We start from the raw sequence: 27,215 nt of genomic DNA, 5'->3' as shown, positions 1-27,215 counted from the left end.
CTCGGAAATTTTATGGACGCTACATAGGTATAAGGAATATGTACACCCTTGTGTGTATTGTGTCAGGGCTATATAGGTATAACACCATAAGGAATATGTGCACCCTTGTGTGTGTTGTATCAGGGCTATGTAGGTATAACACTATAAGGAATATGTACACCTTTGTGTGTGTTGTGTCATGGCTATGTAGGTATAACACTATAAGGAATATGTACATCCTTGTGTGTGTTGTGTCATGGCTATGTAGGTATAACACTGTAAGGAATATGTATACCCTTGTGTGTGTTGTATCAGGGCTATGTAGGTATAACACCATAAGGAATATGTACACCCTTGTGTGTGTTGTATCATGGCTATATAGCTATAACACCATAAGGAATATGTACACCCTTGTGTGTGTTGTATCAGGGCTATGTAGGTATAACACCATAAGGAATATTCAAATTACGCATTTATATAGCGCTACCTATCCAGACATACTGCCTGCTCAAGAGCGCTCAGTCGTATGCTCTTTTGAAGAGGAGGGTCTTGAGTTTTGATCTAAAGGTGTTGACATCTTCAGATCCCCTGACATCAATGGACAGTGCATTCCATAGAGTTGCACATGCTTTTCGGAAGGTTCTGTCACCATATGTTGTTCTGCTGGTTGGTGGAACAGCAAGCTGTAGTTTGTTTGCAGATCTCAGTGTTCGGCCAGGTTGGTAAAGGGCAGTGAGTTCCTGGAGGTATGTATACTGGGGATAGCCCATGGATCGATTTGTAGACAAACATGATCAGCTTGAACACGATCCTGAGTCTCACAGGTAGCCAGTGCAGCTCTTTCAGGACAGGTGTAATGTGTTCACGCATTGACTTCTGTGTGATGAGTCTGGTGGCAGTGTTTTGCACACGCTGTAGTCTATCCAGATGCTGCTGCTGGATACCATACAGAAGACTATTACAATAGTCAAGTCTTGATGTTACAAATGCATGGACTAGGCACTTGACTGATTCTGTGTCTACGTATCTTGCTATCTGTCTGATGTTCCTGATGTGAAAGTAAGCTGTCTTGCACATACTGCTTACATGGTTATTCAGACTGAGTGTTGAGTCAATGATCACGCCTAGATTTTGGGCACAAGAGTTTTGCTCAACCGTACAGTCCCCAATTTTCAAACCAGGAAATCGTACTTTGGACTGCGTCTGTTTAGAGCTGATGATCAAGAGCTCAGTTTTGTAATCATTAAGTTTGAGAAAGTTGCTTCTCATCCAGCATCTGATGTCATCTATGCAGCTTGAGATTGCTTTAAAGGTAGTGCTTATTGATGATGTATTCAACGGTCTGAATCCCAGATACAATTGTGTATCATCAGCATACAGATGGAAGTTTAGATTGTGAGATCTTGCTATATCTCCTACTGGTAGGGTGTAGATGGTGAAAAGTATCGGGCCAAGGACAGAGTCTTGAGTCACTCCAAACTTTAGTTCATACGTCTTTGATCTTAGTCCATTAATGATAACTGATTGGTAACGTCCTGAGAGATATGAAGCAATCCAAGATAGGGCAGCTCCAGTAATGCCAACTCGTGATTCGAGTGTTGTCAGTAGAATGGAATGATCTATGGTGTCGAAAGCCGCTGATGGGTCCAGAAGCACAAGAACTGCAGCTCCCTGAGAATTGACAGCATGAAGTAGGTCATTCTGCACACGCAACAAGGCTGTTTCCGTGCTGTGACCAGTCTTGTAGGCTGACTGCATAATTTCACCTAGGTTATTTGCATGCATATGGTCATGAAGACGTGATGCTACCGCATGTTCGATCACCTTTGAAATAAATGGCAGGTTTGAAACTGGGCGATAGTTTTTTAGAACATCTTGATCTAAAGTTTTCTTCTTGAGGAGTGGAGTTATCAATGCTTCCTTTAGAGAAGAGGGAACCTCACACTGAGACAGAATATGTACACCCTTGTGTGTAATGTGTCAAGGCTATGTAGGTATAAGACCATAAGGAATATGTAACCCTTGTGTGTGTTGTGTCAGGGCTATATATGTATAACACTATAAGGAATATGTATACCCTTGTGTGTTTTGTATCAGGGCTATGTAGGTATAACACTATAAGGAAAATGTATACCATTGTGTGTATTATGTCAGGGCTATGTAGGTATAACACTATAAGGAATATGTATACCCTTGTGTGTATGGTATCGGGGCTATGTAGGTATAACACTATAAGGAATATGTACACCCTTGTGTGTGTTGTATCAGGGCTATATAGGTATAACACCATAAGGAATATGTACACCCTTGTGTGTGTTGTATCGGGGCTATGTAGGTATAACACTATAAGGAATATGTACACCCTTGTGTGTATTGTGTCAGGGCTATGTAGGTATAACACCATAAGGAATATGTAACCCTTGTGTGTGTTGTATCAGGGCTATGTAGGTATAACACTATAAGGAATATGTACACCCTTGTGTGTATTGTGTCAGGGCTATGTAGGTATAACACCATAAGGAATATGTAACCCTTGTGTGTGTTGTATCAGGGCTATGTAGGTATAACACTGTAAGGGTTAGTTACTCTAGCGGACAGACTGATGGATTGCAGCGAAAGGCAATTAAAAACAATTGGTGTTTTGCGTATATGTCACTTCGCAACTGTATAAGAAACAGATTTCAGTTCAACTGTATTGGCTACTGTCACTGTCTGACTGACACATCACTTACCCTGTGACATAATAAATATTAATGCGCGCATTCCAGGTAAACTCGCAATGTTTCGGTAATGTTTGTGAGAGAGGGAAAGCGATTTTGAAGCACAGAATTATAGAAAGACATTATATGATAAAGAGGTTATCACACTTGTGTGTTTGGGGATGGTAAATATCCTGTATTAGGAATAAACACTATATATTTAGCTCGCCAAGACTCGCTAAATACAATGTTTATTCCTAATGCAGGATATTTACCATCCCCAAACACACTCGCGTGATAACCTCTATACCCTTGTGTGTATTGTGTCATGTAACAAACATCGGTTGAGGTTCAGATATCAGGTGTTTATCTATAATGATTGATGACAGAAAGGAAGGCTCAATGGCAATAGATACACAGAGTTAAAATATGCAACGTACCTACACATACAAATAAAACATTACGTATATTACTTGTCAACAAATACTAAAATCTTATCTTCCCGAGGCATGGGAGTTAACAGACTGTAAAAGTCCAGTTTCGGCCCTTGCGGAACTAGGCTGGAATTTCTGGCCTTGATCATAGCGCCACCAGTGGTTATTATAAGTTGTGTTCCTTATTTGTCCCTACTATTGCCCAATCAGATTCCACCTCTCATATCATTTGCATTTGCTTCAAATAAAATGATGTCACCTAATGAAGATGACCTGATCGAGAATCAAGAATAACATTGGTCTTACTTCACGAAGTGCATCAAATCACGTGAACACCTTGATTAAAAACGTGAAAAGATTATGAAAATATCTGTTGACACTAAGTTGTTGCTACACGTTTTGCAAACCCTGCAATTGACCTAAATCTGAATGACAGTTTACAAACCAGATGTCCATTTTGTTGTGTGATTTTGATTGGACTATGCATAGACTCATTATTCCAGTAAAAAATTAACTCTGTAATTCCAGCCTAGTTTGGAAAAGGTGGAAAATGGACTTTTATGGCCAGTTAACTCCTTTGCCTTTGGGAAAATTGAATCTTTTACTGTCACATAGTTTTTTTTGTTTGTTTGTTTTTTTTTGTTTTTTTTTGTTTTTTTTATTATTCCACTTTTTTTGTCGTACAGCATTTCATACATATTATTGTTCATACTGCGATTCTTATAACAGCAACAGAATCATACATCATGGGGGCGTATGAACTCAGATTATTCAGTATTTTAGTTGATATGGTTACAAAAATAGTTTGTGGCAACTGGATCAAAACTTCACAAACTTGTTGTAGTTACAGTTAGAGTAAGCTATCGCTTTAGTTATAAAGTAGTAATTTGCCAACTCTCTCTGGATCAACTCGAAAGACAAATTTTTTTTTAAGATAAAATTTGAATATAGTATCTTTAACGACAAGGCATATAGCATTTAATAGATTATTTCCTTTAAATGGAAAGCCCAGTAAAACGTTTTCTTTGGTGAAATTGATATGAATTTCCGCCTTATTATTTATCCATCTTTCAAGTTCGGCCCAGGGAGAGTTAGCGTTTCACAATTCCATAGTACATGAGAAATGTCAGCAATAACTTTATCACAACTCGTACACAAGTGAGAATCTTTATATCCAACTTTCAACAGGTATTTGATTAATGATTCTGTACTGAAGCCAACGCAATTGCACACTATCAGTACATTGGAAGGGTATTTCATTTATATTTTTCCATTCATAATCTGTATAATATTTTATTTCATTTTCCCATTGCTGATTTGCTGATGTCCTCTGAAATGTTGAACTGAATAGCACATCATAGTAGTATTTTGAACCCTTTGGATTAAAGGTAAAATTGGGGCTACCAATGTTGTAACATCATAAGTTTCTAAAGATTTTAAATAAACATTTATAGCATTTCTTACCCCGTAAAAGGTTATTACACGAAACATTGTATCTATTCTCAATTTCTAAATATGAAAGAAGTCGGCCCTGATGATCTACCAAATCGTTGATATATTTTACTCCCGCATCATCCCACTTGTTAATAAATATATATTTCCCATCAATCTGCACATTGTCATTGTACCATATATATTAGGAATAAGCATCCTTTCGTTTTTTCTTATGATTTTCTATATATCGGCCACAAGACGACACTACATCTCGCCAAAAAGGATTTCTTATAGTTTTGACTATGTGGTCTCTTATGTATTTTGCATCCATTTGAAAAATATCAAATGGGATAATATTAGCCTCAAATATAAACGATTTAAGGGTAGTATTTGATAGATGTATGTGACGAAGCCAAGAAATATATTGAGATGCAATAATATCTTTTACTAGGGGTACTTTAAAACCACCGTCAGGAATATTGTTCATTACCCTTTCCCTTTTAATTTTATCCGGTTTTTCATTCCAAATAAATCTGAAGCACTTTGCTTGATATTTATTTATAATATCTTCGGATGGAGCAGGAACAGTAGAAAACAAATGATTAAGTTTTGGTAACAATAATGATTTCAATATTGTATTTCGTCCAAAGGGTGTAAGTATTCTACTTTTCCATAATTGCATTGAAGTTTTTATTTCTTTGAATTTATCGTTATAATCAATGTCTACCATATTTTCAAGATCAGTATCAAATTTAATGCCCGATAACTTAAAGTTATCGGTCCAATCCATTTTCATTTTGGGGAGTAGTTTTATCCGACTACGTTTTTTTGAACCAATCCATATCAACTTAGTTTTGTCTATATTTACCCGTAAGCCCGAAAAACGTTCAAAGAGAGTCAGTGTATTAAAAACAGCTTGTAAACATCTTTCTGTACCATCTAATATTAAAGTTGTATCGTCTGCAAACTGAGCTTATAAGTGATCAATAGAACCAATCTTTAATCCTTTGATAAATTTGTTATTCTTAATCAATCTGGTTAATATCTCAGTACATATGATAAAAATATACGGGGAAATTGGGTCGCCTTGGCGACAGACTCGACTTAACTTGAAGAATGAACTTGCAAAACCATTAACCAATACACAAGACTCTGAGTTTTCATACAATAATCTTATCCATTTACGTATTGAAGGACCAAACTTAAAAAACACTAACAAGTCTTGAATAAATCCCCCATCCAAAGAATCAAAAGCTTTTTCGAAGTCGATAAGCATTAACATGCCAGGAATTTGATAAGTATCGACATATTCCATAACGTCATACACCTGCCTGTTAATCTCTCCATATATCTCCCTTTAATAAAGCCTTTCTGTTCTTCACTGATAAAAGTAGATAAAAATGGTTTGATCAGATCTGCTATAGCCAAGGAAGCAAGTTTGTACGTAGTATTAAGTAACGAGATGGGTCTCCAGTTTTTCAAAAATGTTTTTGACTTACCTTCTTTTGGAATACACGTAATAATGCCCTGAACTTGCGTGACTGATATCGCTTCGTTTCTATAAGCATAATTAAGTGAATTTAAAAGATATTTATTTAAATCACGCCAAAAAACTTTAAAAATTCTGCGGTGAAACCATCAGGTCCCGGACTTTTATCGTTTTTCATATGCTTTAAGGCACTAAGTACTTTATCGCAAGTTAATTCACCTTCCATTGGTTCTGCTAATCTTTCATTAACTTTATTTTGATTATTTGGAAATAATGTTTCTAAATCTATCTGAGATCTATATTTTTTTGAATATAGGGTTTTATAAAATAATTTCATGTCATTTAAAATATCTGAAGCGTTTGTGATAATTTCACTAGATGTTCTTTCAAGTTTAGTGGTCGATTTATTCAGAAAATTTCTTGATTCCAAGTTTAGAAAGAATTTGGTTGGTTTTTCTCCCTTTTCTATCCATTTGGCCTTAGCTCTTACAAAACAACCCCTCGCTTTAATTTCACTAATGTCCTCTAATTCAGAATTTATTTCATTTATTTCTTTGATTATTTTTTTTTTATCATCAACATTTTCTAGTATATCTAGTTCAGTTATCTTACAGGAGAGCTTTTCGTTTAATTGTTTCTCTTTATTTTCTCTGTTTCTTTTTGCACTACTAGAATATGATATGGTTTTGCCCCTTACCAAACATAAAATTGTTTCCCATAAAAGCTGATCCGAAATATTATAACCTTCATCTTTTTTGTATTCCGCGCAAGTTTCATTTATAGCTTCACATAATCTGGATCATTTAGTAAAGAATTATTAAATTTCCAGAAGCCTTTACCGCGTTTGATTTCGTTATAACACAAACTTATCTCTATAGCCGAGTGATCTGTTTTAAAACCCGGATCAATGCTGGTATGTTGCACTGAGGAAAGAAGATTGTGTGAAATAAGAAAATAATCAAGCCGTGATTGTTTCAGGGGAGTAGGCTGACACCAGGTATATCTTCTTTGATTTAGGTTATTTAATCTCCATGGATCTTTCAGATCATACAGCTCTATAAGATCGTGTATTTTGGATCTAGCTTTTGGGTTATTTACATTCTTGTAATTAAATTGATCAATTAAAGGATCTAAAGTACAATTCCAATCTCCACAAATGATTAAAAATTTAGCCTCGGATTCGTTTAAAATATCTGCAATCTGTTCATAAAATTCAGGGTTATCTTCATTTGGGCCATACAGAGTTATGAGTAGGTATGTCTTTTTTTCAATTTCAATATCTAGGGCCTTGTAATTCCCAAAGTCCTCATCTGAATATTCTTTACAAACTTTAAATTCAAAATTATTATTAAAAAGAATTGCAGTTCCACGAGCGTTTGATCTATATGAACTAAAATAACATTCTGAATAGCCCCATTGTTGTTTGATGAATTGTTCTTGTTGTTTCGTAAAATGCACATCTTGTAAACAATAAATGGATGCTTTTTTCTTTTTAAGAAAGGTAAATACTTGTTTTCGTTTTAGGTTGTCGCCAATCCCCCTACAGTTCATAGAAATAATTCTTACTCTTTGAGACCCCATTGCGATGACAAATGGGATAGATATACATGATCAATTTTGAAATGCTGACTTTTGTATGCCTTCCAGAATTTGTTATTTTCATGTTGTACATATTACGACAGTGGAATTTTATAACAACTGAAGAAACATAGAAAAACCAAGTATGAGATGGACTCATAAGAAGCCTTAATTTCAAATACTAGTACACCAACCCGTACCCGCAAAGTATACAAAAATGAGTTTCTCTTTGTATAAATACATAATTTACATTAGACATCTTTAACATGCCTTTATGAAATCCCTTATCACCGCATTTTGAAAATAAATGTCTATATATAGAGTTTCGTCCAACTGCAAGGATTATTTTTTCTGTCCATGCATAATTTATAGAACGTCATACACTAAACTGAGGTAAATGTAATGATAAAGAAAACCAAAACATATCTTTCTTAAGGGGAAAGGGAAAAGGAAGTAATCAATGTTCCTTTGTTATTGAACAACAAGAATGACAGCTAGGGATGCCAGTATACAAATATAACGAGGGCAATTGTTTGTTTACCTTGTACAGGTCTTATCGCTCGTACATAACTTAAAGTGTTAAAGTGTGTTACACCAAATTGAGACAAAAGATTAGAAGGAAACATATACACTTAAAGGCTTCTTGATATAGTATGGTTAAACTCCATGTGAAACAAAGGAAATATAATACGTGAACAGAAGCAAAAAGAAGTAGTTTGGCAGTTCTGTAATACAATTAAGAGTAGAAAATATGGCAACGATTAACACATGCACGTATGCACAAATGTAATATGGGTCTGGTTTCTTTTCGCCCTGCACGGATTTTACCTGCTCTTACGCAATGCAATCAATGGAATGTTATGTTCACATACACGGGACTATGATCAGTATTAATTCACTTAAATTATCAATGAAAATGCCTATTGACACAATCCACCAATAGAAGAGGATTTGCCCTGAAGTAAAGTGATGAACATAGTTACATATGGTATACATGGATATAGTGATGAACATAGTTACATATGGTATACATGGATATAGTGATAAACATAGTTACATATGGTATACATGGATATAGTGATGAACATAGTTACATATGGTATACATGGATATAGTGATGAACATAGTTACATATGGTATACATGGATGTAGTGATGAACATAGTTACATATGGTATACATGGATATAGTGATAAACATAGTTACATATGGTATACATGGATATAGTGATGAACATAGTTACATATGGTATACATGGATGTAGTGATGAACATAGTTACATATGGTATACATGGATATAGTGATGAACATAGTTACATATGGTATACATGGATGTAGTGATGAACATAGTTACATATGGTATACATGGATGTAGTGATGAACATAGTTACATATGGTATACATGGATGTAGTGATGAACATAGTTACATAAGGTATACATTGATACAGTGATGAACATAGTTACATATGGTATACATGGATATAGTGATGAACATAGTTACATTTGGTATACATGGATATAGTGATGAACATAGTTACATATGGTATACATGGATGTAGTGATGAACATAGTTACATATGGTATACATGGATGTAGTGATGAACATAGTTACATAAGGTATACATTGATACAGTGATGAACATAGTTACATATGGTATACATGGATATAGTGATGAACATAGTTACATATTTTTTATACATGGATGTAGTGATGAACATAGTTACATATGGTATACATGGATGTAGTGATGAACATAGTTACATAAGGTATACATGGATGTAGTGATGAACATAGTTACATAAGGTATACATGGATGTAGTGATGAACATAGTTACATATGGTATACATGGATGTAGTGATGAACATAGTTACATATGGTATACATGGATGTAGTGATGAACATAGTTACATATGGTATACATGGATATAGTGATGAACATAGTTACATAAGGTATACATTGATACAGTGATGAACATAGTTACATAAGGTATACATTGATACAGTGATGAACATAGTTACATATGGTATACATGGATATAGTGATGAACATAGTTACATATGGTATACATGGATATAGTGATGAGAACGACATGTAGCCTTAGCACACTATTGGAGTGCCCATCAACATGAATATACCCGGGGAGGCAATAAAATATAATAGCCCTCACCATGTGTATGACACTGTACTCTATTATGTCACATACAATATGTACTACAATCTGCTTTGCCAAGGTGACACACCTGAACATAAGTATATTTGATATCAATACACTATAGGTAAGATGAACTGGGACAGGGAATTGCATTTGTGCCTGCATGCATGTGCGTGTTTGCATGTATGAATGAATGTATGTATAATGAGGTGAATAATTTGAATAGATATTTTAGAGTTATTGCATGCACATAAGAATGTTGACACACTAATGTAATATTTTATCGTCTATTGAAACCGCCTCCGTTGTCTAGTGGTAGAGCGTTTGCCCGGAGAGCGGAAGTTTGGGGGTTTGATCTCTGGACGTAATATACCAATAGATGCTAGTAGATGGTACTTGTTGTTAAATTGCCTGGCGCTCAGCATTAAGGGGCTAAAAAAGGGCTGGTCGGCACAGTCAGAATACTGGGTATAAGGTTGTATTCATGTTGGGTATTCATGTTAAACTGCGGCATGATATCTCAGTGCGCTGGCACTACAAAATCAGCACTAGTCTGGACTAGTACAAGCACCCACCCACACAAACACACACACATGCATGCACATCGACATATAAGTGCAGTAATCTTGAACGAGACATTAAACTCCATTTCGTCTCGCCTCTGTGTAAGGAAAACTTTTCTTTGCTCTTCTTCTCTTTTTAAGTGATTTTAGCATTTTCTTCCTGGCACCTGAAACATATGCTTACAGCAAACACATTTTTATAAGCATATTTTTTACTTATCCTGCATTACTCCTTTATGCATCTACTGCTTACCTTTTGACAGAGACAGTGCCTTGCGATGGTCCTAACTAAAGAAAAAATTTTTTTTCCACATCAAGTCTATATTTAATTGAGGACCACTCACATAGCAGTCACATGATCATCCAGTGTGACGTCCCATCCCCCCACATTCCTCCAGTCTGGAGCTAGTCTTGCCAGACTCATACAGTGTCTTGACACGTCTGTTAGGGGGATTATCAGGCTTTAGATTTTAGCTCACGCCATTTTCTTCTTATTGTTTTTAACCTGGACTTCTTCCTCAATTCTCATTTCTCTCCATTGACAAGATTGAGCGAGTAATACCGATCATGCTTCACTCACCATACGGTTCTCTTGACACATGTGTCTTATGAAGGGTTTGTCTATATTGAGGATTACATCTGAAGGTATGCCCGCCGCTGTACCGTCTGATACAGATTCAATAAGGAGTAATGCTGGATAAGTAAAACGATTTGTAAAATCTAAATATTTTTTACAATTGTATACTTATCCTTCATTACTACGTCTGAAGGCCCACCCATCACAGACCTGCCTCCCCACTATGGCTTCAGAAACGCAGTTATTACAGCGTGATAAGCAGTAATGTGGTGAGATGTGACGTCACAGCTGTTCGAGTGGTCCTCAGACAAAAATAGACTTGGAGTGGAAACAACCTTTTCTTCTTCAGTTAGGAACATCGTAAGGCAAGGTAAACAGTAGATGCATTAAGGAGAAATGCAGGATAAATATACAAATAAAAAAAATATTTAGACTTTACTAATTTTGTATTTGACAGTAAAAAACATATATGTTTAACTATGACAACACTGTGTAAAATGCCCCTGTGTGATGAATGTGAACATGTTACCTGTGCATTTCATATTTTGGCGATGCAGGTTATGAAATAAATGTCCAGGGGCAAGTATACAATTCATATTGGACCAACTCAAGCACATTTATCAATCACAATGTTGATGAGCCTACCAGGGTATTTGGAGCAAACGTAGCTCTGATCAAGAGTTACACACTGAATAAATAACAGATATACTTTTTTCAAAAATAGATTGACTACATGTTTTTGAAAAACTGTATCTGACCGTAATAATTTGTATATTGTCCTCTAGGGATTTCACTCTGCCTTCCCTTTTCAACTGGAAGATAGAGGTTACGCATTCTGTATTTTAGATTTGAATAGCATTTTACTGGCAGATGAAAATATATCTGAAACACTGAACTTATTTTTTGTGTGTATGTTGGCCATACTCTCCAAGCATCTAGACCGAGTCTGAACTGTGGAAGTTGGTCAATTTACACGTTCATGGTTGACCAGAGCAGTTTATTTCTGTATTTGCAGATGATGTGATTTGGTCAGTTTGTACCAACAGTGTCATTGAATAAGGGGGAGACAGCACTTTGACAGAGTAGTTATGGGGGACCCAACATCAGGCTACCATGGTGTTGACTCGGCAGTGTTGGAGCGGGATGCAGGAATGTATGCTCATCAGGCTGTACAGTTTGACCAAGTTGGAAACTACGAGACGGCCAAGTTTTATTACATAGTAAGCTTGTACCATGTTCACAGCTAGAATTTGAGGATACTTCTAACATTTTAAGTCTTTAAAAGTCATCATAGAAAGATAGGATCATCTTCACCAAATGTTCAGATTATTATAAAAACATGCTGCTAGAGAGGTATGTTTTTATAACATTTGTATAGACCTGTCAGAGATCTATTCAACAACATAAAACATGCACAAGTGCAACCTAGTATTGAAAAATGCAACCTAATATTTATGTCAACATGCACCAAGTGCATGTAATTTTCTTTGTCAAATTTTTATCTGACTTAGAATTACTTTTCCACACAACCTGGTTATGTCTGGTGCAACTAAGTTTTCATATCAACATGCACCTGGTGCAAGTTAAATCAATCGAGACCTTCCTGTCAAAGTCAACATTTGACTGACACATTTACCTTGAGCACTGTTTTAGTATGACCTACAACCTGATGTTGCATACTTGCTTGAAACATTCAGGTGAGCCTTATGGCTGGCTTTGTTGTTTTCTTTACATAAAGTTATTGAAAAGTATCTGGATAGTTTCACGCCCCTTTAGACATAATATAAATATAATATCATATTAATGTTGTATTATCATAATTGTTGTCCAGTTCATGACATTTGTTACATATTTATTCACCTGGAAAGATGTTTTGATGCTGTACGGTGCAGGAAACGTTTTAGATAAGGACTATATACTGAGATATTGGACCACTTGTGTTGCAGGAAGCAGCCCAGGCTCTCCTGTCTGCTGCTCTGGGAGGCTCGGATAGCTCCCGCAACCAGGTCATACTGGACAAGGCTAATGAGTACATGCTGCGAGCTGAAGCACTCAAACAGTCAGGTGAGTACATGCTGCAAGCTGAAGCACACAAACAGTCAGGTGAGTACATGCTGCAAGCTGAAGCACTCAAACAGTCAGGTGAGTACATGCTGCGAGCTGAAGCACTCAAACAGTCAGGTGAGTACATGCTGCGAGCTGAAGCACTCAAACAGTCAGGTGAGTACATGCTGCGAGCTGAAGCACACAAACAGTCAGGTGAGTACATGCTGCAAGCTGAAGCACTCAAACAGTCAGGTGAGTACATGCTGCGAGCTGAAGCACTCAAACAGTCAGGTGAGTACATGCTGCGAGCTGAAGCACACAAACAGTCAGGTGAGTACATGCTGCAAGCTGAAGCACTCAAACAGTCAGGTGAGTACATGCTGCAAGCTGAAGCACACAAACAGTCAGGTGAGTACATGCTGCAAGCTGAAGCACTCAAACAGTCAGGTGAGTACAATAATAATGCTCACAGCATGTCAATATTCAAGTTTTCATATGATTTTCCGATAGTTTCTGATGAGATAGAGAGTCAGCCTATGCATTGTTAGAGTCTTCCAAGGTGTAGGCATTGCACACTGAGATAGAGTCTTCCCAAGGTGGAGACAATGCACACATTGAGATAGAGAGTCTTCCAAGGTGTAGGCATTGCACACTGAGATAGAGTCTTCCCAAGGTGTAGGCATTGCACACTCTGAGATGGATAGTCTTCCAAGGTGTAGGCATTGCACTCTGAGATAGAGTCTTCCCAAGGTGTAGGCATTGCACTCTGAGATAGAGTCTTCCCAAGGTGTAGGCATTGCACACTGAGATAGAGTCTTCCCAAGGTGTAGGCATTGCACACTGAGATAGAGTCTTCCCAAGGTGTAGGCATTGTACACTGAGATAGAGTCTTCCCAAGGTGTAGGCATTGCACACTGAGATAGAGTCTTCCAAGGTGTAGGCATTGCACACTCTGAGATGGAGAGTCTTCCAAGGTGTAGGCATTGCACACTGAGATAGAGTCTTCCCAGAGTGTAGACATTGCACAAATTGAGGTAGAGAGTCTTCCCAGAGAGTAGACATTGCACACATTGAGGTAGATAGTCTTCCTAGAGAGTATACATTGCACAAATTGAGGTAGAGAGTCTTCCCAGAGAGTAGACATTGCACAAATTGAGGTAGAGAGTCTTCCTAGAGAGTAGACATTGCACACATTGAGGTAGAGAGTCTTCCCAGAGAGTAGACATTGCACACATTGAGGTAGAGAGTCTTCCCAGAGAGTAGACATTGCACACATTGGGGTAGAGAGTCTTCCCAGAGAGTAGACATTGCACACATTGAGGTACAGAGTCTTCCCAGAGAGTAGACATTGCACACATTGAGGTAGAGAGTCTTCCCAGAGAGTAGACATTGCACACATTGAGGTACAGAGTCTTCCCAGAGAGTAGACATTGCACACATTGAGGTACAGAGTCTTCCTAGAGAGTAGGCCATGCACACATTGAGGTACAGAGTCTTCCCAGAGAGTAGACATTGCACACATTGAGGTACAGAGTCTTCCTAGAGAGTAGACATTGCACACATTGAGGTAGAGAGTCTTCCCAGAGAGTAGACATTGCACACATTGAGGTAGAGAGTCTTCCTAGAGTGTAGACATTGCACACATTGAGGTAGAGAGTCTTCCCAGAGAGTAGACATTGCACAAATTGAGGTAGAGAGTCTTCCTAGAGAGTAGACATTGCACACATTGAGGTAGAGAGTCTTCCCAGAGAGTAGACATTGCACACATTGAGGTAGAGAGTCTTCCCAGAGAGTAGGCAATGCACACAATGAGAGAGTCTTCCCATACTGCAGATATACTTTGGGTAGGTTTAGTTAGGTTTGCCAGGATTGACAACTCAGTCAATAGTAGCACACAGATAACACCATGAATGATGAGAAACATTAAAGATATGTTTACTGTTGTATATTTATGTGATTTCAGTTTCTAGTCAGACACCCAACAACAAAGCACAGCTCCCTGGCAAAAGTCAACAACAGGTATAGTCATCTGGAATAATACGCAGCATTTTACATGAAGCACACATTGAGATAGAGAGCTTGCAGCAAGATCTGGAGCCAAGTTCCTCCTCTTGATGTTGTTAGCATGGGTGGTATGCAGTGAGTCACTGTTTCTTGCAGCAAGTTCTGAAGCCCAGTTCCTCCTCTTGATGCTGTTAGCATGGGTAGTATACAGTGAGTCACTGTGTCTTGCAGCAAGATCTGGAGTGAGCCCAGTTCCTCCTCTTGATGTTGTTAGCATGGGTAGTAAACAGTGAGACACTGTGTCTTGCAGCAAGATCCAATCTCATTAAAATCAGATCTTAGTTCTCGCTACCGCTAAACAAAGATCTGAGGACATCTCATTACGGGTCACGTCAGACCGACCTTGCGCGAACTTTGACCGACCAATCAGAAGGCAGTTTTCTCGTGTTTTACAGCACTAATTTCAAATTGGCGACTACGCTTCGAAACATATTCTGACAAATTCTCGATTACAAATTTGAAACCTGAACAAAAGAACATTCTGGGATGGCTAATAGATGGTCTAGATTGTATGGAGTCAGTCGTTAAAACCGTAACTAGTGTTCGGAGTTAAAGTTTTCGAGGTTGCATGTCACTTTCACAATCTGGTAAGCGATGCTCTGATTGGTCGGATGAAAGGTTGTTCTGACGTGACCCCTAATGGGATGTCTTCAGATCTTTGTTTAGCGGTCGCGAGAACTGAGGTCTGATTTTAATGAGATTAATCAAGATCTGGCGTGAGCCCAGTTCCTCCTCTTGATGCTGTTACTATGGGTGGTATACAGTGAGTCACTGTGTCTTGCAGCAAGATCTGGAGCAAGCCAAGTTCCTCCTCTTGATGCTGTTAGCATGGGTAGTATACAGTGAGTCACTGTTTCTTGCAGCAAGATCTGGAGTGAGCCCAGTTCCTCCTCTTGATGTTTTTAGCATGGGTAGTATACAGTGAGTCACTGTGTCTTGCAGCAAGATCTGGAGTGAGCCCAGTTCCTCCTCTTGATGCTGTTAGCATGGGTAGTATACAGTGAGTCACTGTGTTTAGCAGCAAGATCTGGAGCCCAGTTCCTCCTCTTGATGTTGTTAGCATGGGTAGTATACAGTGAGTCACTGTGTCTTGCAGCAAGATCTGGAGCCCAGTTCCTCCTCTTGATGTTGTTAGCATGGGTAGTATACAGTGAGTCACTGTGTCTTGCAGCAAGATCTGAAGCCCAGTTCCTCCTCTTGATGCTGTTAGCATGGGTAGTATACAGTGAGTCACTGTGTCTTGCAGCAAGATCTGAAGCCCAGTTCCTCCTCTTGATGCTGTTAGCATGGGTAGCATACAGTGAGTCACTGTGTCTTGCAGCAAGATCTGGAGTGAGCCCAGTTCCTCCTCTTGATGTTGTTAGCATGGGTAGTATACAGTGAGTCACTGTGTCTTGCAGCAAGATCCAATCTCATTAAAATCAGATCTTAGTTCTCGCTACCGCTAAACAAAGATCTGAGGACATCTCATTACGGGTCACGTCAGACCGACCTTGCGCGAACTTTGACCGACCAATCAGAAGGCAGTTTTCTCGTGTTTTACAGCACTAATTTCAAATTGGCGACTACGCTTCGAAACATATTCTGACAAATTCTCGATTACAAATTTGAAACCTGAACAAAAGAACATTCTGGGATGGCTAATAGATGGTCTAGATTGTATGGAGTCAGTCGTTAAAACCGTAACTAGTGTTCGGAGTTAAAGTTTTCGAGGTTGCATGTCACTTTCACAATCTGGTAAGCGATGCTCTGATTGGTCGGATGAAAGGTCGGTCTGACGTGACCCCTAATGGGATGTCTTCAGATCTTTGTTTAGCGGTCGCGAGAACTGAGGTCTGATTTTAATGAGATTAATCAAGATCTGGCGTGAGCCCAGTTCCTCCTCTTGATGCTGTTACTATGGGTGGTATACAGTGAGTCACTGTGTCTTGCAGCAAGATCTGGAGCAAGCCCAGTTCCTCCTCTTGATGCTGTTACTATGGGTAGTATACAGTGAGTCACTGTTTCTTGCAGCAAGATCTGGAGTGAGCCCAGTTCCTCCTCTTGATGTTTTTAGCATGGGTAGTATACAGTGAGTCACTGTGTCTTGCAGCAAGATCTGGAGTGAGCCCAGTTCCTCCTCTTGATGCTGTTAGCATGGGTAGTATACAGTGAGTCACTGTGTTTAGCAGCAAGATCTGAAGCCCAGTTCCTCCTCTTGATGTTGTTAGCATGGGTAGTATACAGTGAGTCACTGTGTCTTGCAGCAAGATCTGAAGCCCAGTTCCTCCTCTTGATGCTGTTAGCATGGGTAGTATACAGTGAGTCATTGTGTCTTGCAGCAAGATCTGGAGTGAGCCAAGTTCCTCCTCTTGATGTTGTTAGCATGGGTAGTATACAGTGAGTCACTGTGTCTTGCAGCAAGATCTGGAGCCCAGTTCCTCTTCTTGATGCTATTAGCATGGGTAGTATACAGTGAGTCACTGTGTCTTGCAGCAAGATCTGGAGTGAGCCCAGTTCCTCCTCTTGATGCTGTTACTATGGGTAGTATACAGTGAGTCACTGTGTCTTGCAGCAAGATCTGGAGTGAGCCCAGTTCCTCCTCTTGATGCTGTTAGCATGGGTAGTATACAGTGAGTCACTGTGTCTTGCAGCAAGATCTGGAGCCCAGTTCCTCCTCTTGATGCTGTTAGCATGGGTGGTATACAGTGAGTCACTGTGTCTTGCAGCAAGATCTGGAGTGAGCCCAGTTCCTCCTCTTGATGCTGTTAGCATGGGTAGTATACAGTGAGTCATTGTGTCTTGCAGCAAGATCTGGAGTGAGCCCAGTTCCTCCTCTTGATGCTGTTAGCATGGGTAGTATACAGTGAGTCACTGTGTCTTGCAGCACGATCTGGAGTCCAGTTCCTCCCCTTGATGCTGTTAGCATGGGTAGTATACAGTGAGTCATTGTGTCTTGCAGCAAGATCTGGACTGAGCCCAGTTCCTCTTCTTGATGCTGTTAGCATGGGTAGTATACAGTGAGTCACTGTGTCTTGCAGCAAGATCTGGAGCCCAGTTCCTCCTCTTGATGCTGTTAGCATGGGTAGTATACAGTGAGTCACTGTGTCTTGCAGCAAGATCTGGAGTGAGCCCAGTTCCTCCTCTTGATGCTGTTAGCATGGGTAGTATACAGTGAGTCACTGTGTCTTGCAGCAAGATCTGGATTGAGCCCAGTTCCTCCTCTTGATGTTGTTAGCATGGGTAGTATACAGTGAGTCACTGTGTCTTGCAGCAAGATCTGGAGTGAGCCCAGTTCCTCCTCTTGATGCTGTTACTATGGGTAGTATACAGTGAGTCACTGTGTCTTGCAGCAAGATCTGGAGTGAGCCCAGTTCCTCCTCTTGATGCTGTTAGCATGTGTAGTATACAGTGAGACTGTGTCTTGCAGCAAGATCTGGAGCCCAGTTCCTCCTCTTGATGCTGTTAGCATGGGTAGTATACAGTGAGTCACTGTGTCTTGCAGCAAGATTTGGAGCCCAGTTCCTCCTCTTGTTGCTGTTACTATGGGTAGTACACAGTGAGTCACTGTGTCTTGCAGCAAGATCTGGAGTGAGCCCAGTTCCTCCTCTTGATGCTGTTAGCATGGATAGTATACAGTGAGTCACTGTGTCTTGCAGCAAGATCTGGAGCCCAGTTCCTCCCCTTGATGCTGTTAGCATGGGTAGTATACAGTGAGTCATTGTGTCTTGCAGCAAGATCTGGACTGAGCCCGGTTCCTCTTCTTGATGCTGTTAGCATGGGTAGTATACAGTGAGTCACTGTGTCTTGCAGCAAGATCTGGAGCCCAGTTCCTCCTCTTGATGCTGTTAGCATGGGTAGTATACAGTGAGTCACTGTGTCTTGCAGCAAGATCTGGAGTGAGCCCAGTTCCTCCTCTTGATGCTGTTAGCATGGGTGGTATACAGTGAGTCACTGTGTCTTGCAGCAAGATCTGGAGCCCAGTTCCTCCTCTTGATGTTGTTAGCATGGGTAGTATACAGTGAGTCACTGTGTCTTGCAGCAAGATCTGGAGTGAGCCCAGTTCCTCCTCTTGATGCTGTTAGCATGGGTAGTATACAGTGAGTCACTGTGTCTTGCAGCAAGATCTGGAGCCCAGTTCCTCCTCTTGATGCTGTTAGCATGGGTAGTATACAGTGAGTCACTGTGTCTTGCAGCAAGATCTGGAGTGAGCCCAGTTCCTCCTCTTGATGCTGTTAGCATGGGTAGTATACAGTGAGTCACTGTGTCTTGCAGCAAGATCTGGAGCCCAGTTCCTCCTCTTGATGCTGTTAGCATGGGTAGTATACAGTGAGACTGTGTCTTGCAGCAAGATCTGGAGCCCAGTTCCTCCTCTTGATGCTGTTAGCATGGGTAGTATACAGTGAGTCACTGTGTCTAGCAGCAAGATCTGGAGCCCAGTTCCTCCTCTTGATGCTGTTACTATGGGTAGTATACAGTGAGTCACTGTGTCTTGCAGCAAGATCTGGAGTGAGCCCAGTTCCTCCTCTTGATGCTGTTAGCATGGGTAGTATACAGTGAGTCACTGTGTCTTGCAGCAAGATCTGGAGTGAGCCCAGTTCCTCCTCTTGATGCTGTTAGCATGGGTAGTATACAGTGAGACTGTGTCTTGCAGCAAGATCTGGAGCCCAGTTCCTCCTCTTGATGCTGTTAGCATGGGTAGTATACAGTGAGTCACTGTGTCTAGCAGCAAGATCTGGAGCCCAGTTCCTCCTCTTGATGCTGTTACTATGGGTAGTATACAGTGAGTCACTGTGTCTTGCAGCAAGATCTGGAGTGAGCCCAGTTCCTCCTCTTGATGCTGTTAGCATGGGTAGTATACAGTGAGTCACTGTGTCTTGCAGCAAGATCTGGAGCCCAGTTCCTCTCTTGATGCTGTTACTATGGGTAGTATACAGTGAGTCATTGTGTCTTGCAGCAAGATCTGGAACGAGCCCAGTTCCTCCTTCATCAGGCATTTGACGAGGATGAGAATGACAATGAAGAAGATGCTGTTGAACTGTACTCAGAAGCTGTGGAACTATTTATCAAAATAGTAGGTAGTCCAACATGACATTCAGAATCAGATGCACTGAAAACAAGTAACTGTTCAAGGATAAGAATTTATGGATGAACAAGTTCTTTATTATAATTAAGAGCTACATTTCGGTGTAGGTTCTAACACAATTATCAGTGATATACAGAGTGTGGTTGACAAGAATATATACAGGTAGGAGGCAATGTTTATACAGTAGAGTAGATATCAGCTGTAGTTATACTGCAGGAGAGAAGCCTGTTATGTACACACAAGGGTAGTAATGACGATCATCGGTGAAGTCAGTGACATAAACAAAGGATGAAGCCAGTAATTATAAACAATGGGATTATGGCTGATTGGGGTCTTTGATGAGTTGATGGTACGACGGGGGATGGGGCAGGGATAGGATGGGGGAATGGTCACAGTTGATTGACGGTTGGAGTCTTTTGATGTTGATGGCCTCTTTTTCTTTTTCTTTAGTTTTCTGATTTTGAAGTCTTTGAGGTTGGTGGTGAGGGCTTTGACTTTATCCCACTGAATGCTGTGGCTTGGGTTGTCATGGATGTGGTCTGATAGAGCTGGTTTGGAGTCATCTTTGGAGACTGAGTTTTGAAGTTCTTTAATTCGGGTTTTGAGGGTCCTAGATGTTTCTCCTATGTAAGCTTGTCCACAATTGCACGGAATGTGGTACACTGCTCCTGATGGTTCTAGCTTGTGGCTTGATATCACTTGCTTGATGTTAATGGTGTTAGAACCTACACCAAAACGTTGCTCTTAATTATAATAAAGAACTTGTTCTTCCATAAATTCTTATTCTTACTTAGTAATTCTAAATGCCTATGAAAGAAGTTCAGTAACTATTTAGCTGTCTTATAATCTGGATCATTAAAAAAATACAAAATGCCTATTAAGTCTATTAAGAAGCATTTCAGGCAGCTAGGCTTAGTTAGATATCAATCTTGTGTCAAAGTTTGTTAATGAAATAAATGGTATCTGTTGCAGGAGTATTGTTAATGAGTATTTGTGGCAAAAGTGTATGTGTATTGATAACATTTGTTGACATTGTCAATGTTGTTAGTACTAACGTTTATTTTTTTTTTTTGTGGAGCACTCCCTTTCATAGCTTCTTTGTGTAGTAATTCTGTGATGATTCTGTATAGAACAGGTGGTCGGCTCAGTGACTTGGCTGATAGGGTGTCATCATACCCCGACTGTGGTGTCAGGGTGCTGTAAGGTAGCTGGAATATTGCTAATCACACAGTGAGACAAACACGACTTCGTGCTTCAATGGCTGTTTCCATGAAAACTAAATCACCTGGTTTGAAAAATAATAACCCTTGATATTGAAAGAGCAAGTGTAATTACCTTCCAATCTATGCAGATGTGCATATGGGTGATTCTCCATGCTGACTGATCCCATTGCACGTTGCTGCATTGTTCAGAAGTGAATGATACAAACTATCCATTGTTCATGACAGCACCAATTTTTCATGTTTGACATGCCTGAAATTTCTTTATTAAAAGACAGTTGGTGTTACTTAGAATAAGCTATGTGTCCCAAGTGAATGTCCCTTGTCATATGCTGGAGTCAGACACCAGTCCTTCACAGGAAGCTCCCAGATTACACTTGGTCCACAGCAAACTGTGCTTGGTGTAGGAGGTAGCTTGTAGAATGGGTTGTCAGGATCGACAACTTTCTTGATTGCGTTTCATAGCGCCCACATGGCTTGGATCAATGGTGATTATGTTGATCAAGGGATTTTCTGGTCCACACTTTAGATTATTTACATGTTGCTGTCATATAGCTTGAATATTAATTAGTACGACTTGAAACTACAAACACTTCTCGAAAATCTGTCCTTCTCCATATCTATTCTACTTAAATTGGATGTTCTGATAAACATTAATCAAATATTCAATATGAAGAACACAATAAACTTGTTGCCATGCCAAATGCCATGTGTTTGTAAATTTCATATGGAAGCATATTCATGTTTCCTTGGCTTGAATTTCAAGAAACAATGTATTTTTCAAACAATCAGAATGTTGATTCCATTATTTTATAGCAAAGGAGATAAACCTATTGTGTTTTTTAATTAAGCTATTTGTAAATTGCTTTTAGTTTTCGTACACTTTAGATGTGGATTTGTTTTGTCACTGAAACTAGAAAGCATATGGTATATGTATATGTAGTATAATATTAGAGGATGAGGTCCATTTCCTTATCATTTGTGACAGACTTATATTCTGGGTAAATACTGGAAAACACAATCACATATGTGTAGGTCATGCCATTAAATATAGGAAAGTAGATTGATATAGAGTTCTGTGTTTAATATGCAGTAATATTTCTAAATGTATTATTTCATGACACCAAATGCAGATGTTATGAGATGACCACCTGGTACTCATTTTGACTTTTACTTTAACAGAGAAATGATACAACCGACTCCTCCCTCCAAACTAAAGTGACAAAGATGGCAACCCAGGCTCTGGACAGGTAGTATACAGCCACTCACAACACAGTTGCAACAGTCACAGCTGGCAATCCCCATTTCAACTTCTGTAAAATACAGAAACCTGTTTTGTAGATGGTTCAGTTCCCCGTGAAATCATTGGGATGAATTTCCAGATCACCTGCTAGTTAGTACATAGTAATGTCACCTTAATTACGTTGAGGTGTACCCTACTGTACTCATCTGAGGTTTCACTGGAGATAATAAGAATGCTTCAAATTATTATTTTTTGACAGAGCTGAAAACTTGAAGAAGAAGCTCAAACCTCTCAGTCCTAATAATAACCAAGGGAAACAACTCCCAAACCAACCAGGAAGAGTTATGCCCCCTCTTGGCTTTGGAGCCTTTTCAGAGGATGATGATAAACCACGGGCGCGTCCACAACCCCAGGGGATGCCGGGCCCCCCTCCCCCGACTTCAGGGCCAACCAATGTGGGGGCCTCCTCCTACACCAAGGAAGAGATAGCAGTAATTAGGTATGATGTGTAAATCCATTATGGAAGGAAACAGTACTAGCTGTAGTACTTTGTCTTTTAGCTGTTTAATATTTAATGGTTTTTTTTGTTTATCATTTGTTATTGAAGGATATAACAAATTACTGTTTAATAATTGTATATATCCCCAAAACAGTTCAAGTGTTACATATTATTAGAGCATTTTGCAAGTCTGTTGTGTTAAGGTTATGTGAAACTGCAAAGCACTTCACTGTATGAGACTCTAAAAATCATCTCCTCCAGAAACCAATGACCTATGACACCTCACTTCACAGTTCACATGCTTCTTTCAACCAATGATGACCCCTGAATTTGTTCAGGCGACTGAACTTCAATATAACAACCATGGCAACTATATTAAGAAGCTATTTATATCCATTACAGAATCAAAATGTAATGACACATGGTATGTGTGTTAGTAGTAAGGCTCAACACATGCTCCTATTTTCACAATAATCTATGTTTTTACCTTTAATTCACCTTTCCACGTTTCCTGGTAGTGTACGCACCATCTTCACTGAAACCACACGAGCAATGAAGCACATGCGTGTTCCCACCAATGATGACACCTTAATTTATTTAAGCTTTTTGAATCAGATTTTCAGTGTATTGAAAGATCTATTTACGGCCATTGCTCTGCAATACTAACTACTACTCGTATTGATGACATTGTATTTTGGTCAAACCATTAGATTTTAGTGGTAGATTTGAGTCACTAGTAATAATGCAGAAAAGAAATGAAAATCAATGCTGACAGTAACTTTTGATAAGTGTCTGTCCTTGTTGTCATTTCGAACTGTCGACTACATATGTAGATGAGCTACAGTGCTATGGTTCTATTTTTTCCAATTGTTATGTCTCCACTGAAGCGTGGATAATGACATCAATATGGTGTTGATACCAGGTTACTTCTCAACATGTTGGCCTAAGGAATCATACCTTAAGTGTTTTTTCTCTACTCTTTTGCAAGTGGTCTGGATTTCAAAGTGAATTGACAGTGACATAGAATCGTGAGAGACACAATAATTGAAGCCAATAAATGGACTGACATGAGCAGAGAAATCAGTTCATTGACAAAATTTGTGTCTTTGAAATGCAATTATCATTCTGTATTTCCAGGAGCACCTCAAAAATCAACAGTCGAGAATATGTCCCATTTCTGTCTGTGGATCTGAAGGAGAGGTTTGCCTTTCCAGTGCCGTTCACGTAAGTAGCTCTCACCATGTGATGAGGAGGGGGAAGGAGCAACTGCACTAGGTGGAGCAATTGTGTCTCAGCTCTACGACTTTATATCTTATTTTGTTTTTGACATGGACACCATTTACACGAGGAGTGTGTCCTGCAATGTATCTCTGGATATTATGTTCTTGTGACAAGCTCCCACAGCGATAGTCTGTTCGCGGAGCTCTCTATACTATCGCTGCCACCAGTCAAAACTCCCCACTGTGATAGGTGGCCACAACCATGCTTGGAGTTGAACTCGCAACCGAATGGCCGTTATGTTTACAAACATGTGACGACTGTCGTGACGCCGAATACACTTATCGCTGCTAAATAAATTTCTTCTATTGTCAATTTGAATTTCTGTTTCATTAAAACTATCGTGTTATTGATATAGTAAGAATGTAAGGGAGAAGTTGGTTGATTTTCCGTTAGTCTGCAATCTCGAACCAATCTGATTATCAAAACAACAAAGTAAATTCATCCTGGAAAACATGGTCAGTCGTAAACCTTTTCAAATTGAAATATGATGGCATTCCCAAAGACATAAACAAAAGTATAAACATTACTACATATGGTGTTGGAGGGCAAATTTCAAGATTCTTGAAATGGCCGCGCCCACACTGGTGGCAGCGATGTTACCGAGAGTGTAACGAAGGTGTCACGCGCTGGGAAGGAGCTTGGTTCTAGTTAGAGGGAAGGGAAGTAACTCTGGATATGTTGGTCTAGTTAGAGGGGAAGTAACTCTGGATATGATGTTCTCGTGACAGGGATGGGAAGTAACTCTGGATATATGGTCTAGTGACAGGGATGGGAAGTACCGTATTCAACGTAATAAGCGCCCAGGGCCTGCCCCCCTAATTAGAAATAGGGGGCTCTTATATGAATATTATTTTGGTGGGGAAAAAACAGAGTTGAAAGATAAATTTTGTGGTTTATGCTGACAGCCTGAAATGTTTATATATGAGAAATACATTTTCCCTGAATTTAATTGCCCATAATTAAGGGTGCAAGTAAAACACGAGTGCGCATTTTACGCGAATAAATAAGTGTTCTGTACATTGATCAATCGGAAGGGGTGCTAATATGTATTGTTCACTAGCCAATATATTAGCAAATATCGCCGTGGGCGCTTATTAGAGCGGGGCGCTTATTATTTCGAAATACGGTAACTCTGGATATGCTGTTCCAGTAACAGTAACTGGAAGTAACTCTGGATATGTTGTTCTAGTGACAGGGATGGGAAATAACTCTAGATATATGGTCTAGTGACAGGGATGGGAAATAACTCTAGATATATGGTCTAGTGACAGGGATGGGAAGTAACTCTGAATATGCTGTTCCAGTGACAGTAACTGGAAGTAACTCTTGATATGTTGTTCTAAAGACAGGGAAGGGAAGTAACTCTGGATATGGTGTTCTAGTGAGAGGGAAGGGAAGTAACTCTGGATATGTTGTTCTAGTGACAGGGATGGGAAGTAACTCTGGATATGTTGGTCTAGTAACAGGGAAGGGAAGTAACTTTGGATATGCTGTTGTAGTATCAGGGAAGGGGAGTAACTCTGGATATGGGAAGTAACTCTGGATATGCTGTTCTTGTGACAGAAAAGGGAAGTAACTCTGGATATGCTGTTACAGTGACAGTAACTAGAAGTAACTCTGGATATGCTGTTCTAGTGACAGGGAAGGGAAGTAGCTCTGGATATGTTGGTCAATTGAAAGGGAAGGGAAGTAACTCCGGATATGATGTTCTAGTGACAGGGATGGGAAGTAACTCTGGATATGCTGTTCTAGTGGCAGAGATGGGAAGTAACTCCGGATATGATGTTCTAGTGACAGGGATGGGAAGTAACTCTGGATATGTTGGTCAATTGACAGGGAAGGGGAGTAACTCTGTATATGATGTTCTAGTGACAGGGATGGGAAGTAACTCTGGATATGTTGGTCAATTGACAGGGAAGGGAAGTAAGTCTGGATATGCTGTTCTAGTATCAGGGAAGGAAAGTAACTCTGTATATGCTGTTCTAGTGACAGGGATGGGAAGTAACTCTGGATATGCTGTTCTAGTGACAGGGATGGGAAGTAACTCTTGATATGATGTTCTAGTGACAGGGAAGGGAAGTAAGTCCGGATATGATGTTCTAGTGACAGGGATAGGAAGTAACTCTGGATATGATGTTCTAGTGACAGGGAAGGGAAGTAAGTCTGGATATGATGTTCTAGTGACAGGGATGGGAAGTAACTCTGGATATGATGTTCTAGTGACAGAGAAGGGAAGTAACTCTGGATATGATGTTCTAGTGACAGGGATAGGAAGTAACTCTGGATATGTTGTTATAGTGATAAGGATGGGAAGCTGGCTATGTCCCCAAAACAGAGGTCACAGTTTGGCAAGTGGGCTCGAGCTGAAGATTTCTGTGAGGATCCCAAGATGATCCTGGCTGTTTCTCCTTTTAGCATCAGACAGGTGAGGAAAGCTTCATCAGGAGATTGTGAATATTACCTGTACATCAGACAGGTGATTAGTGTTACCTGTACATCAGACAGGTGATTAGTGTTACCTGTACATCAGACAGGTGATTAGTGTTACCTGTTCATCAGACAGGTGATTAGTGTTACCTGAACATCAGACAGATCATAAGTGTTACCTGAACATCAGGCAGGTGATTAGTGTTACCTGTACACCAGACAGGTGATTAGTGTTACCTGAACATCAGACAGGTGATTAGTGTTACCTGAACATCATACAGGTGATTAGTGTTACCTGTACATCAGAGGTTGATTAGTGTTACCTGTACATCAGACAGGTGATTAGTGTTACCTGAACATCAGACAGGTGATTAGTGTTACCTGTACATCAGAGGTTGATTAGTGTTACCTGTACATCAGACAGGTGATTAGTGTTACCTGAACATCAGACAGGTGATTAGT

General features: G+C 39.6%; 1 protein-coding gene across 4 annotated transcripts in view; it reads left to right on the top strand.

The window, feature by feature from the left end:
• The window catches only part of LOC139473379 (calpain-7-like), a 366,786-nt gene that overhangs the window by 327,148 nt on the left and 12,423 nt on the right, over window positions 1-27,215 (top strand). For 3 of the 4 annotated variants that reach the window (XM_071255934.1, XM_071255931.1, XM_071255933.1), the window contains exons 2-9: window positions 11,924-12,128; window positions 12,855-12,972; window positions 14,918-14,973; window positions 19,955-20,071; window positions 22,486-22,553; window positions 22,806-23,045; window positions 24,183-24,269; window positions 26,625-26,751. In XM_071255934.1, coding sequence (XP_071112035.1) covers window positions 11,997-12,128; window positions 12,855-12,972; window positions 14,918-14,973; window positions 19,955-20,071; window positions 22,486-22,553; window positions 22,806-23,045; window positions 24,183-24,269; window positions 26,625-26,751 — 945 coding nt within the window. In that variant the 5' untranslated portion in view covers window positions 11,924-11,996. Of the gene's footprint in view, window positions 1-11,923; window positions 12,129-12,854; window positions 12,973-13,213; window positions 13,246-14,917; window positions 14,974-19,954; window positions 20,072-22,485; window positions 22,554-22,805; window positions 23,046-24,182; window positions 24,270-26,624; window positions 26,752-27,215 lie in introns of those variants that run through there. The other variant, XM_071255935.1, reaches the window with a different exon arrangement.

Source organism: Haliotis cracherodii, unplaced genomic scaffold (assembly GCF_022045235.1).
Source record: "Haliotis cracherodii isolate W230 unplaced genomic scaffold, xgHalCrac1.p SCAF_28, whole genome shotgun sequence".
In the NCBI taxonomy this organism is placed as follows: domain Eukaryota; kingdom Metazoa; phylum Mollusca; class Gastropoda; order Lepetellida; family Haliotidae; genus Haliotis; species Haliotis cracherodii.
The sequence above is the reverse complement of the archived record's forward strand: the minus strand, read 5'-3'. Positions and strand labels throughout refer to the sequence as shown.